The sequence below is a fragment of the Budorcas taxicolor genome, chromosome 18 (assembly GCF_023091745.1).
Source record: "Budorcas taxicolor isolate Tak-1 chromosome 18, Takin1.1, whole genome shotgun sequence".
Taxonomy (NCBI): domain Eukaryota; kingdom Metazoa; phylum Chordata; class Mammalia; order Artiodactyla; family Bovidae; genus Budorcas; species Budorcas taxicolor.
The window spans coordinates 56,560,043-56,572,945 of record NC_068927.1 but is presented as its reverse complement, the minus strand read 5'-3'; the positions used below and the strand labels follow the sequence as shown (position 1 = coordinate 56,572,945).

Here is a 12,903-nt window from a genome sequence, read left to right as displayed (position 1 = left end):
CATAGAATCTGTGAATCAGGAACTCAGATATGGCCTGACTCTGCAACATGTTGTCAGGAGACTGAGCTGGCTTGCCGGAAATGTGAGGTTGACTGGAACAACTGGTGGCTTCTACACTCACATTTCTGATGCCTGGGCTGGGATGAAGCTTGGCTCAGCTATGACTGTTAATTGGAGCATCTCTGTGGGGCCTCCCATTATGTTTGGACTTCCTCACAGCATGGCAGCTTCAGATAGCTCTACTTTCTACATGATGAGGATACCTGAGGACTCCCACAGCAAATGTGTCAGCAAACAACTTGAAAGCCATGTTGCAAGGGAGTCTGAGCTATCCTGTCCTGCAGGATACTCCGAATGAGCACCACAGAAATGCAGCTTCATAAGAGACCTCATCCAGCACTGCATGCAACAGAGACTCACCCAGCTGACCCACTGACCGGTGGGAAAGAATTAACTGCTGTCACTTTAAGCCATCATGTTTTGTCAACACAGCCCTTGAGAGCAGGGATCCTGTTGGGTTCATCACGACAGGCATTTACTAAAAGGATGAATGGACTCTTGTCAAGTTCATTGAGCCACACTGGTCTATGAGTTCTTAGCAATAGGCATGGTAAGCACTGGAAGCTAGGGTTGCAGAGGTGGGGCATGTGGGCTTGGATTCCAACTACTAGCCAATACAGCTCTCTTATGAAAATTGGACGAAAGGTCCCCACTCTGAGGAGACTAACTTCTAGAAAAAAGTGAGCCTGCTGGGTGGACATAGTCCCAGCGACACATGGCTTGGAGAGCAGACCACGGGCTCTATGCAAGCCCCACCTGCCTCCTTGGCCAAATGCCTTTATGCAGTGACCAAGCTGTACAATTATTCAAGGCTTCCCTGTTTTGCACCCTGCAGACATTCCTTCCTTCTTCCTTGGTAAGAGCACCCCAATTTTCTTACTGCAAGCCACAATGTCCTTCAGAGGAGGCCCATTGATTCCACAGCTGCAGGGAGCAATGATTTATTGATCTGAAGCTAAGTCAACCCAGGGTCTAATTCACCATGCCTTATAAGGGGTCAGAGGGCATGCGACACCCTTCTGGTCAATGAGACCTGGGACCAGTTGCAGGGAGATTTGGAAGGTTTCCCACACTCTTCAAAGGGGACAGAGGATACAAACAAACTTCTTTTTACTGCCTTGGAAAGAGGATATCTGTACAAAACCTGGGTATGTGGCAGCCCTCTTGGGACCAAAAGGAGCATATGGGAGCTGATTTAAGAGATTATGGAAGCTCAACAAGATGGATAGTACTGGGGTTGCTGATGACCTGTTGAGCTGCTGAATTAACCCTGGAGACCTGCCGTCTCTGCTCATGTTATGTGAGACTCATGAATATGTTATTTAAACAAGTTAGTTGGGACTTCTGTTGGGACTTCAGGCTTGCAGCCTGAAGCATTATGGTACAAGACGGAAGCCCCCCTGGAACATGTAACAATGTGCTCCTCACACCCCAGAACTGATCTTGGGGGAGTCCAAAAAGGAGAATGGGGTGCCAAGAACCAGCCAACATCAGTGCTTGAGGAGTGGGGACAGGTCAGCAGGGATCCCAATCCACTCTGGCAGGAAGGCTGCCTCTGGCTTAAAGACTTTGAGGAAGGGAGAGTCTGGGAGGGTGTAATTGGCTAGGTAGATGGTCTCCCCACCTGCGAGGTAGGCGGCCCAGATCCCGAACGTCCCAATGGTCATGATGGTGTGATTACACTGCGTGAGCAAGGCAAAATCCTTGGCGGGCGAGCCCTCGTTGCCATTGCCGGCAAAGACCACGTCGCCACGGGAGGCATTGATGTTTTCCCGACACCAGGCCATGCCATTGCTGGAGACCACAAATATGGGGGCGCTGTAGCGAGCACGGAACCAGTCCAGGGCCTGCTGCAGGTATCGCCGGTCAGCCACCACACCCTTCCACACGTTGGGCATAACGTGGACGTAGTCCCCTCGGCGCACGTGCACCCCCACGTAGGTGCTCGGCCGGCTGCCATTCACCCGCAGACCCCGCAGGAAGTTCTGGGCCTCCTCACGCACGTGGGCGTGCAGGGTGAACTCCTGGAGGATCTCGGCGCGGAGGTGGTGGTAGAAGGTCCAGGAGCAGGGGTAGCCGGTGAGGCGCACGTACTCCCCCGGGATGTGGCGGTACTGCTCCTCCATCCAGTCGTTCAGGTGGTAGTTTTTCCAGGGGACGCTCCTGGCCGTGGCGTCGTGCAGAACCGGGAGTGTGATTCGGAAGATGGGGGCCAGCGTGCTGTGCATCTGGGGCGGGATGAAGGCGGCGCGCCCATTCATCTTGGCCAGGGCGTACAGGGTGGCGTACTCCCCCATCTGGTTCCCCAGGCGGCCTATGGCGTTGATGGTCCACATGCCCTTCAGCTGGGGCCTCGGCTGGGGACGCGAGGGGGTCTCCATAGTTGCTGGCTCCAGTGCCTCTAACTCCCACGTGGGTTGCATCTTCTCTAGCCTCTGATGAAGGTGAAATATGGTGGAAGCCGTGAAGACAAAGAGGACGAAGGGGGCCGTGGGGAAGAAGAAAAATGTCTGCGTGCTGAGCATGGCTGTCTGGGGAGGGAGAGCAGGGAACCGGTTAGCTGCGGGGAGGGAGGCCCTGGGGTTGTACATGAAGCTGGCGGCGCAGCTGTGTTTGCAGACATTGTGGGCAATATGTGCTTGTGGATTGGCTCTACGTGTGCATGGACGTAAGTGTGAGTGCTCATGTACATGTATGCAGGTATATCTCTGGAGTGTGTGTTACATGATTGTGTTTCCATTGGACTCACATGTGCATGTTTACACATGTATATGCACTGTGTGTATATACACCCATGGCATGTGCATTTCCTGAGTATATATGGTATCTTTACATTGTGTACTTATGGTCTGTGAAATTGTGTGCATAAGAACGTATGTTGTGTTGTATTGTATGGCTGTATATATAGAGGCACACATGATCACTGTATTTTTTTTACAAATTGAAGGTTTGCAGCAACCCCAGATTGTCAGATGATGGTGAGCATTTTTTTAGCAATCGCCTGTGTTTTAATTAAGTTACGTACATTGGGTTTGTTTTTTAAGACATAAAGCTATTGCACACCTAATAGACTACAGTATAGGGTAAATGCAACTTTCATATGCACTGGGAAAGCAAAACCACACCAACAACTTATGTGGCTGCAATATTTGCTTTATTGTTGTGGTTCTGGTACCAAACTCAAAATATCTGAGTGATATCTGTATTGTGTACATACTGAGTGTGTATTATACATGTGGTGTGAGGGTGGTTATGAACAAATACCACATGTGTATGTGTGAGCATATGTGTCCACTATGCCTATACAAACTGTATGTTGAAATGTGGATGTTTATTGACTGTGAGTATGCGTATGTGTGTGCATGCTCAGTCATGTCTGACTCTTTGTGACCCCTTGGACTGCAGCCCGCCAGGCTAGGAAATGGAAACAAAGACCCAACGTTCATACTATGAAACCACAGCAGGCGGTCTGGAAAGGGAGAGTACGGATTGGTGTGGCTGGACTTATCAGATGCAGGCTGGAGCACAAGGAGCCAGTAACCAGAGGATAGCTGAAGAGACATGCAGGCATCTCAAAGGAACTTCAACTACTGGTCAAGAGATCCCAAAAAGGACTTCCCTGGTGGTCCAGTGGTTAAGAATCTGCCTTGCAATGCAGAGGGCATGGGTTTGATCCCTAGTTCGGGAAGATCCCACATGCCGTGAGGCAACTAAGCCTGTGTCCCACAACTACCGAAGTCCAAGCTGTAGAGCCCATGCTCCGAAACAAGAGAAGCCAGCACGATGAGAAGCCCACGCATAACAACTGGAGAGTAGTCCCTGCTTGTTGCAACGAGAGAAATCTTGCGTGCAGCAACAAAGACCCAGCACAGCCAAAAATTAAAAAGTAAAGAAAGAAAGAAAGAAATCCTCGAAAATCTGCTAATATTTGAACAACTATACAACGTGTTCTTTTCAACTCTGGTTACAACAGAAGTTAGTTCCAGGAGTAGGGTGGTTGCATCAGATGGACCTTCTGAAAATACATGGGACTCAATCTGGTATTGAGATAGGAGGGAAGAGGGCAGGACACACCCTTGAAGAATGACACAGACTTTGAGAAAAACAGGATGCAACAAGAACTGGTGAGAACCAATTTGGTCCAAGATGGCAGAAGATTCGACCTCCAGTAGACCTTGAGCCTCATTATATGCTCATTGGAATAATGAAGTGAAGTCGCTCAGTTGTGTCCGACCCTTTGCAACCCCGTGGACTGTAGCCTACCAGGCTCCTCAATCCATGGAATTCTCCAGGCAAGAATACTGGAGTGGGTTGCCATTTCCTTCTCCAGGGGATCTTCCCGACCCAGGGATTGAACCTGGGTCTCCCGCATTACAGGCAGACGCTTTACTGTCTGAGCCACCAGGGAAGCGTATGCTAAATGACACACCCATGGGCGCTATGACAGTTCTGAGGCTGAGTATATACAGTCAAAAAGTGGGCAGTGACCCCGTTCCTAGAGCTCTCTCTCCCTTCTCCAAGATAGTGGGAATAATCTTTCCACTTCTCAGCCTGTGAAACATCCCAGCTTGTAAAGACTAACCACCCCATATCTCTGGGTGGCTCTCACTTTCTGAGATGGTCCTTATTCTGCCTAAAGGATGTGTGCGTGCATGCTAACTTGCTTCAGATGTATCCAACTCTTCGTGACCCCATGGACTGTAGCCCGCCAGGCTCCTCTGTCCAAGGGGTTCTCCAGGCAAGAATCCTGGAGTGGGTTGCCATGCTCTCCTCCAGGGGATCTTCCCAACCCAGGGACTGAACCCATGTCTTATGTCTCCTGCATTGGCAGGTGGGTTCTTTACCATTCGTGCCACCTGGGAAGCCCATGAACTGTGTATCTCCCTGAATAAACTTGCTTTCACTTTTCTGTGGTTCGCTCTTGAATTCCTTCCCGTGGAAAGCCGAAGACCCTCAGCTGGTGGCCAGTCCCAGGGACCCACTGGAGACCTGGGACATGACCATCCTCTCATGCCGCATGCTCCTGTAACCTCATTCGAGGAGGTCCAGGGCACTGAGAATTCCCCATCCTGGATCATACACCTTGACTCGGTGGTTTGTAAAGAGAAGCAGTTAATTAAGCTGTTGGCTGAGATTATTTCAAACAAATCAAAGATGCCTCCCCCAAAGGATGAGACTTTGAAGGTACGGCTGCTAAACATTTAAAAAAGCAGCTGTAAGGAAAGAAGAGCAAGGAGAGGAACTGATTCTGACTCCCCATTTTGTGGCTAGAAGCCAGTAAGGATGTAATTAAGTAATGTCTTCACGGTGAACACCTTATCATTGCCAAGATCACATCTAGAAAGACTGATGGACTTTGTCCTTCCACAGTCTAGGCTGGGCCAACACACATTGCCCCAGGGAAAATCCGGGTCTGACCACTGTTTGAGCAGGTGTGGACTCTGAGTGAATGGGAATGCCAGTGTCTGAGAAGAGTCCTGGGAATGACGGCTTTCTGTTCTCTTTCAAAGACTTCCTTCTTCCTTCTCTGTGAACACAGAGTTCCCACCCAGGTTAAAGTACATCTCTTTCTCCTGAGCAAGCTTTAACCACAGCATATCCCGGAGGGTGTGCACCACAGTAACTTAGAGATAGAAGTTTCTATTTGATTTGGTCTAGCGCTTGTGTCCCTGGGCCAGCTGCTGAACCAAGTGGCCATTAAGGGGGCTTCCCCTGCTGGCTCAGTGGATAAGAATCTTGCTGCCAATGCGGGGGACATGGGTTTGATACCTGGTTCAGGAAGATCCCACGTGCCAAGGAGCAACTAAGCCCGTGTGCTGTAACTACTGAGCCTGAGCTCTAGAGCCTGTGCCCCACTACAAGTGAAGCCACTGCGGTGAGAAGCCTATGTACCTCAACTAGGGAGTAGCCTTCGCTCGCTGCAACTAGAGAAAGCCTGCATGCAACAAGATTCAGTGCAGCCATAAATAAATTAATATTTTAAAAACAGCCACTAAGAAGAGAACGTTGGGGTTAAATCAAGTTAGGTGTGGTCTGATTGAAGCTGGGAAGCTGCCAGAAGCCATGCAGAGTTTGTCCTTTTGGTTTTATTATGGCTGAGAAAAGTTATCACAGGACCTAATGAAGCCACAGCCTTGCTTCTGATTCATGTCACTGAAACCCTCTGAGTCCAGTAAGATTGCTGGAGGGTTCACTTTCCAGAAGAGACTCAGGCTTGTCAACTAGATGCCTGGATCTGAATGGAACCAACTCAGCTGGGGGTGTGGGCTCTTTGGGAATCCCCAGGTGTTGAACGCAGCCAGAAACAGATGTCTGAGTGGTACGACCTCCTCTAGCCCCTTTTGCATTGAAAGAGAGGAGCCAGGGAGCCCGGGTTTACTGAGTAAGGTTCCTTTCAAAGGACTTCCCTGGTGGTCCAGTGGATAAGAATCCACCTACCAATGCAGGGAACACAGGTTCGATTCCTTGTCCGGGAAGATTCCACATATGGAGCCCATGCACCGCAACCACTGAGCTGGTGTTCTAGAAGCAATGCTCTGCAACAAGAGAAGCCACTGCAATGAGAAGCCCACGTGCCACAGCGAAGAGTAGCTCCCTCTGCCCTTGCTGCAACTAGAGAAAGCCAGTGTGCAGCAACAAGGATCCAGCACTATCAAAAATGAGATAAATTTTTTACAAGGTTCATTTCAAAGTTCAGCTTTTGCTCATGAGAGTCTCAGCCTTATTGCCCACAAGCTCCAGATAAGGCCACTGAACCTGAAGCCTTCAGTCAACGTACTTGACTCGGTAACCACATCTCTCTGTGGTTAGGTGTACACCCTCCAGCTGCAGGCTATTGATCTCAGGCTCCTAAAGTCATTAGCTGTGATTCTGGACAAGTGGCTTCACTTCTCTGAGGATGAAAACAGTCCCTGGCACATATACACATGCGGTACATTTTTTATATGATCACATAACGAAGCAAAACGTGCTGTTCCGTATGGGCTCTGGGCAAGCGACCAGTGGGTTTCCACTTTTCCTATTGGTTGTGTGTGTGTTTGCATAGTAAGTCGCTTCAGTCGTGTCCAACTCTTTGCAACCTTATGGACTGTAGCCCGCCAGGCTCCTCTGTCCATGGGATTCTCCAGGCAAGACTACTGGCACGGGTTGCCATGCCCTCCTCCAGGGGATCATCTGAACCCAGGGATCGAACCCACGTCTCTTGCATCTCTTGCACTGGCAGGCGGGTTCTTTACCACTAGCGCCGCCTGGGAAGCCCCTTCGGGTGCAGGAGTCATGGTCAAATCTAGCATTTAGACCACAGATCACACACAGCATTGGGAGAAGTCAGACATGACTGTGAGGAGGGCAGCCCTAGGGGAGGAATCAGTCTCATCAGAAGCTGGGAATTCTGAGACCAACAAAGTAGCTGCATTGGTCAGATACAGACACAATGGATGGAGCTGACTCTGGGGGCTGTTATTCCAGAGAGTGAGTGAGTGTGTCTGTGATTCACTTGCCATGATTGAAGTTTGATTTAAAAAAGAGAGAGAGAGTTGAAGACTTCCCTGGGGGTCCAGTGGTTAAGAATCCACCTGCCAGTGCAGAGGACACGGGTTTGATCCTGTGTCGGGGAAGATTTCACATGCCACGTGCAACTCAGCTTGTGCACCACGTTGCTGTAGAGCCCAGGAACCGAAACAAGAGAAGCCAACGCAATGAGAAGCCTTACACCCCAGGGAAAAGTCGCCTCTGCTTACCGCAACTAGAGAAAGCCTAGGAGCATCAAGGAAGACCCAGAGGCAACCAAAAAAAAAAAAGCCATGGGGAGGGGAGGAGACTCGGAAAGCAGGCCCGCCCCGTACCCCTCCCCCGTGTGGGTCTTCGGGGGTGCGCTCCGCAGGGAAAAACCTGGCAGCTGGAGTCCTGGGCAAAGTCATGATCCAAGGCAAGTGGGAGGAGCCTGCCTTTTCCCCCAGCCCTCTGAGGTCAGGAAGTCCATCTCTTTATCTGCCCTCCGTCCTTACAGCTGCATCACACCCGTCAGGGAGGGGTGAGAGGGGGGACCCCTGGGGGGGTCATCCCTTTGGGGGTTGCGGTAGGATAGGAACTGAAAGGAACCCCAACTTTGCAGGGGGAATCAGCCTCCAGGTCCCTCAGAAAAGCGAGATCGCCAAAATCTGCCGATGACTCCTTTTAAATGTTCTCGTTCTCGTCCACGCCTCTCTGTCCCAGGCCTGGCCTCATCCACTCCGCTCTGTGAGTCTGGCCGCAGTCTCCCCTCCTCGCCTGCATCTGTCCTCACACCAGAGCTCACCCTGTAATTTGCATGTCCGGCTCCGTCAGCTCCGAAAAGCCCCGCCTCTTCCTGCCTCCTCCCCCAGGTCGGCTTGGGTACCCCCCTCAGTGCCCGCCCAGCCGCAGGACGCCCTCCACACTTAACGCTGGGCGTGGGCAGCTTCGCCGCGTTCACACCTCTCCTGAAATTCACCCCATGATCACAACGCTGGGAAAGAGCCAAAGACAAACATGTGGGGCTACCGTTTTGATATCCTCGACTTTAGGTCCAGCCTAGAATGGAAGCGCGGACTCAGGATGGAGCTAGGGAGCCGGGGATACGGCCACCTCCTGGGCGGGGGCGGAGCCGCAACCCGGGGTCTCCCACCAGAGTCTTGCCCCCTGTGCCTCCCGGAGGTGGGGGGGCAGTCACTGCGGCCCGTCCTGGCCGTTCATTCTCAGGTTACTTTCTGGAAAACCGGTGACAGGAGGGAGGGAGGGAAGCGGCAGGTAGCCTTGAGTGGGGAAGGGAGAGCGGGGGTGATGGAGGGGATGGGGGCTCTGAAGGAGTCTTTGGGCCTAGAAAAGAAAACAACAAAGACCCTTACTGAATCGGAGAAAACAAAACTGAACTTTAGGTCCCGCCCTGATGCTCCAGGCCGGTTGTATCTATCTGGGGCGTATCGCCCTGTGTTCAGAAACCTTCCATCCCCTACATCTGCCAGAGACTTATCACCCCCTGCCCAACTACAAATGCCATCTCAACTAAAGAATACCCAAAACATCCCACCTGACCAACGTTTCCCTTATGGCTTCCACAAACCTCCCTTTAAATATGAAGCCTCCCTGATCCCTCTTGCGCTCTGCCTGGTCGTTAGGCCGACTGTCGCCCCTCCTTGCCTGAATAAAGGTAACCCACTTCCACTGAGGTCATCTCTCCTTCTTTTCTGCCTCTACCCGAACTATACCTTACAGGGTCAAGTATCAGATCTGCCAGCAAGGGAGGTGAAGGGAGCTGAGGAGGGCGGCCGGCTTGGGGACTGACGGGAAGACCAGGCAGCCGGCGTGCTGGGGCAGGGGTGGTGGGTGCCCGGTTTGCCGAGGCCCCGAGGTGGGTGTGCAGCCCAGAGGGGATCAGAGGTCAAGGAGTGGACAGCCCGAGTCTCCACTTGCTGCTGGATCCCTGGGATCAAGTCTCGAGTGTGTGTGTGTGTGTGTGTGTGTGTGTGTCCACGTGTGCGGGCGGAGAGAACTCCCTGACTCCATATCTTACCTGGTCGTGGCTGGACGTAAGGTGGCTCTCTCAGCAGCTCAGCGCACACCCTTCTCTTGGGGTCGGCCCCTCTATCAGAATCGCCCCGAACCTTCCAGTACCTGTGGCCGAAAACCCTGCCCAGGATTTACTCTGCCTTCCGGAGGCTCTGGGAGGCGGGTTGGCGGGGCGGGTGAGTGGCCGTGACAGGTGAGGCCGGAGCCCCTCCCTTCTCCCGGGGTGTGGCAGGACACTGGGCAGGAGGCAGCCTGGAGGAGGGGGACAGGTCCTGCTGGGCCCGGGCCCCGCCTCTCAGCGTCCTAAGTTCATTTATTTTGGCAACCAACTATTAGCACTTACCTGGCCTACCGATCTCATCCCATTTGCACAGCAATTCTCTCTCAAGGTACAGCGAGGAACAACCCTAGAATCACAGAGGTGAAGTAGCTTGCCCACGCCACACGGCCAGAAAGTCAGAGAAGCTGGAATGTGAAGCCAGGCAGGCCAGAACCTTGGGAAACACCTGGTAGGTAGCAACTCTTCTCAGTTTCCCTTGTTTCAAAAGATTCCTGACAATTGTTGGTGTGCTGCTGCTGCTGCTGCTGCTAAGTTGCTTCAGTCGTGTCCGACTCTGTGCAACCCCATAGACGGCAGCCTGCGAGGCTCCCCCATCCCTGGGATTCTCCAGGCAAGAAAACTGGAGTGGGTTGCCATTTCCTTCTCCAAAGCATGAAAGCGAAAAGTGAAAGTGAAGTTGCTTAGTCGTGTCCGACTCTTAGCAACCCCATGGACTACAGCCTACCAGGCTCCTCCGTCCATGGGATTTTCCAGGCAAGAGTACCGGAGTGGGTTACCAGTGCCTTCTCCGGATTGTTGGTATATTCTGGGTCCAATCCTGAATATTCATTGGAAGGACTGATGCTGAAGCTGAAGTCCCTGAAGAGCCGACTCATTGGAAAAGACCCTGATGCTGGGAAAGATTGAGGGCAAAAGGAGAAGGGGGCAACAGAGGATGAGATGGTTGGATGACATCACTGACTCAATGGACATGAATTTGAGCAAGCTCCAGGAGATGGTGATGGACAGGGGAGCCTGGTGTGCTGCAGTCCATGAACTTGCAAAGAGTCGGATGCAACTGAGTGACTGAGATTAGTTAGATATTATTAGTTATTTTCTCATATCTAGAAAAGCACTAAATGCCTTCACGGTGATATCTGCTCCTTGGTGACTAGCAGAAGACCTTTTGTAAGATAATTGCTTCATTGCATGAACTCCCCCTTCACCAAAATCACATATAGTGACCTTCCCCCGCTACCTCTTTGGAGCAGGTTCTCAGAGCTATCTGAGGTGCTGTCTCCCAGACTGCAGTCTCCATTTTGGCCCAAGTAAAACGTAACTCAAAACTCTCACGCTGTGCATCTTTTGAAAATTGACAGCAGGAAGCCCCTTCCCCCGTCATTTTAGCAGAGCTGTATTGTAACTAACTTAAAAAAAAAAGTATTTATGTTTTGGCCTCATTGGGTCTTCATTGCTGTGAGGCTTTTCTCTGGTTGCGGCGAGCAGGCTTCTCATTGCAGTGGCTTCTCTTGCTGTGGAGCACAGGGCACGCGGTTTCAGCAGCTACAGCACGTGGGTTCAGTAGTTGTGGCACACGGGCCTAGTTTCTCCGCAGTATGTGGGATCCTCCCAGACCAGGGATTGAACCCATGTCCCCTGCATCGTTTACCACTGAGCCACCAGGGAAGCCCATAACTGGTAGGTCAGACGGTGCTTGTCTCCGGCTGCCAAACTCAGGCACAAGATTGATGAAGAATTTAACTGGTGGGGGGAGGGCGCCCGGTGAGGCGGGCATCACCAGAGCCCCCAGCAGTCCCAAAACACTGAAAGAGGGACCAGCAGTGCCCCCACTGCCCATCAGGTGACAGGAGGTTCCTTCACCATCTACCAATGTCCCTCCTCAGCCTTCCCCTGCTTAGAAAAAAAAAAAAAGGAACCTGAATCCGATCAGGCCTCTCACTGTAAACAGCCATTTTCAGGAAAGAGAAGGATAAAACTGCCAGTAAGTCAACACCATGAGGACAAGGTCGGCCAAGTCCAGGCACTGAATCACTGGCTACAGGACGAATGACCTTGTTTCCCCAGAGAGTCGGTGACGTGAAAAAAAGCAGCAGCGGGGCTTATACTACATGCAAAATAGACGTGAGACTCAGAAGCAGGTTTTTTTCAGCTGTACGAATGTCCAACAGGTTGCTGAGAAATCATGGGTGGGCAGGATAATTCTTCACTGTGTTAACTTTTAGCAATCCTGACCCCTCAGTGCTCCGTCCACTACTGTCGAAAAATAACTGTGACAACACAGAACGCCCTCATATGTTCCCCAAACAGCCCCTGAGGGACAGTGCTCCTGATCTGAGAACTTTAACTCTTCTCTTCTCCTGTCTCAGGAACTAGGGTGCACTGGTAAACGCTTAACAACCAGCTCCCTGGAGAAGAAAACCCTGCATTTTATCGATTTCCATGGTGTAAAAAGTCTCACCCATGACTAATAGCTTCATAGGGTGTGATTTTCTGTATGAAACTAACAGATCAGGCAAATCAGGAAAGACGGAAAGTGGTTGCCAAGGGCTGAGGGGAGGGAGGGAATAGGGAGTGCTTGTGATGGACTTCTTTCTGAGGGAAATGTTCAGGAATTTGATAGGGGTGATGGTTGTACAAGGTTCTGAGTGCGCTAAAAAATCACTGTGCTGTATACTTCAAAGTGGCAAACTGATTTTTGCTGTAGTCAGCCTGTCATATTGAAATGAAGCCAGACTCTGTGGCGGGGCTCCAGGACACAAAACCCTTTCTGTGACCCTTTCCTTGAATTCCAAAGGGCAGGTTCGAACAGTTGCCAACACGGGAAGGGAGGGCCAGTCAAGAAACAGTGCTGGGACTTCCCTAGTGGTCCAGGGGCTAAGACGCTGTGTTCTAAATGTATGCAGGGGGCGGGGTTAATCGCTGGCCTAGAAACTAGATCCCACATGCTGCAACTAAGAGTTCACGTGCCTCAATTAAGAGCCTGCATGCCACTACCATGGTTCAGAAGGTAAAGAGCCCGCTCGCCAAAGCAGGAGACACAAAAGACACAGGTTCGATACCTGGGTCGGGAAGATCCTCTGGAGAAGGAAATGACATCCTACTTCAGTATTCTTGCCTGGAGAATCCCATGGACAGAGAGGCCTGGCGGGCTACAGTCCATGGTGTTGCACAGTTGGACACCACTGAGTGCGTGCATGTGCACGCACGCACGCACACACACACACACACACACACAACGAAAAATCCTACATGCCACA

The 12,903-nt window shown here is 51.5% G+C and overlaps 1 protein-coding gene across 1 annotated transcript; it reads right to left on the bottom strand.

Moving 5' to 3' along the window:
* Window positions 1–1,550: 1,550 nt before the first annotated feature.
* LOC128063786 (galactoside alpha-(1,2)-fucosyltransferase 2) lies at window positions 1,551–2,585 on the bottom strand. The gene has a single exon (XM_052656600.1). The coding sequence runs from the start codon at window positions 2,583–2,585 to the stop codon at window positions 1,551–1,553; it is 1,035 nt and encodes a 344-aa protein (XP_052512560.1).
* Between the last annotated feature and the right edge of the window lie 10,318 nt (window positions 2,586–12,903).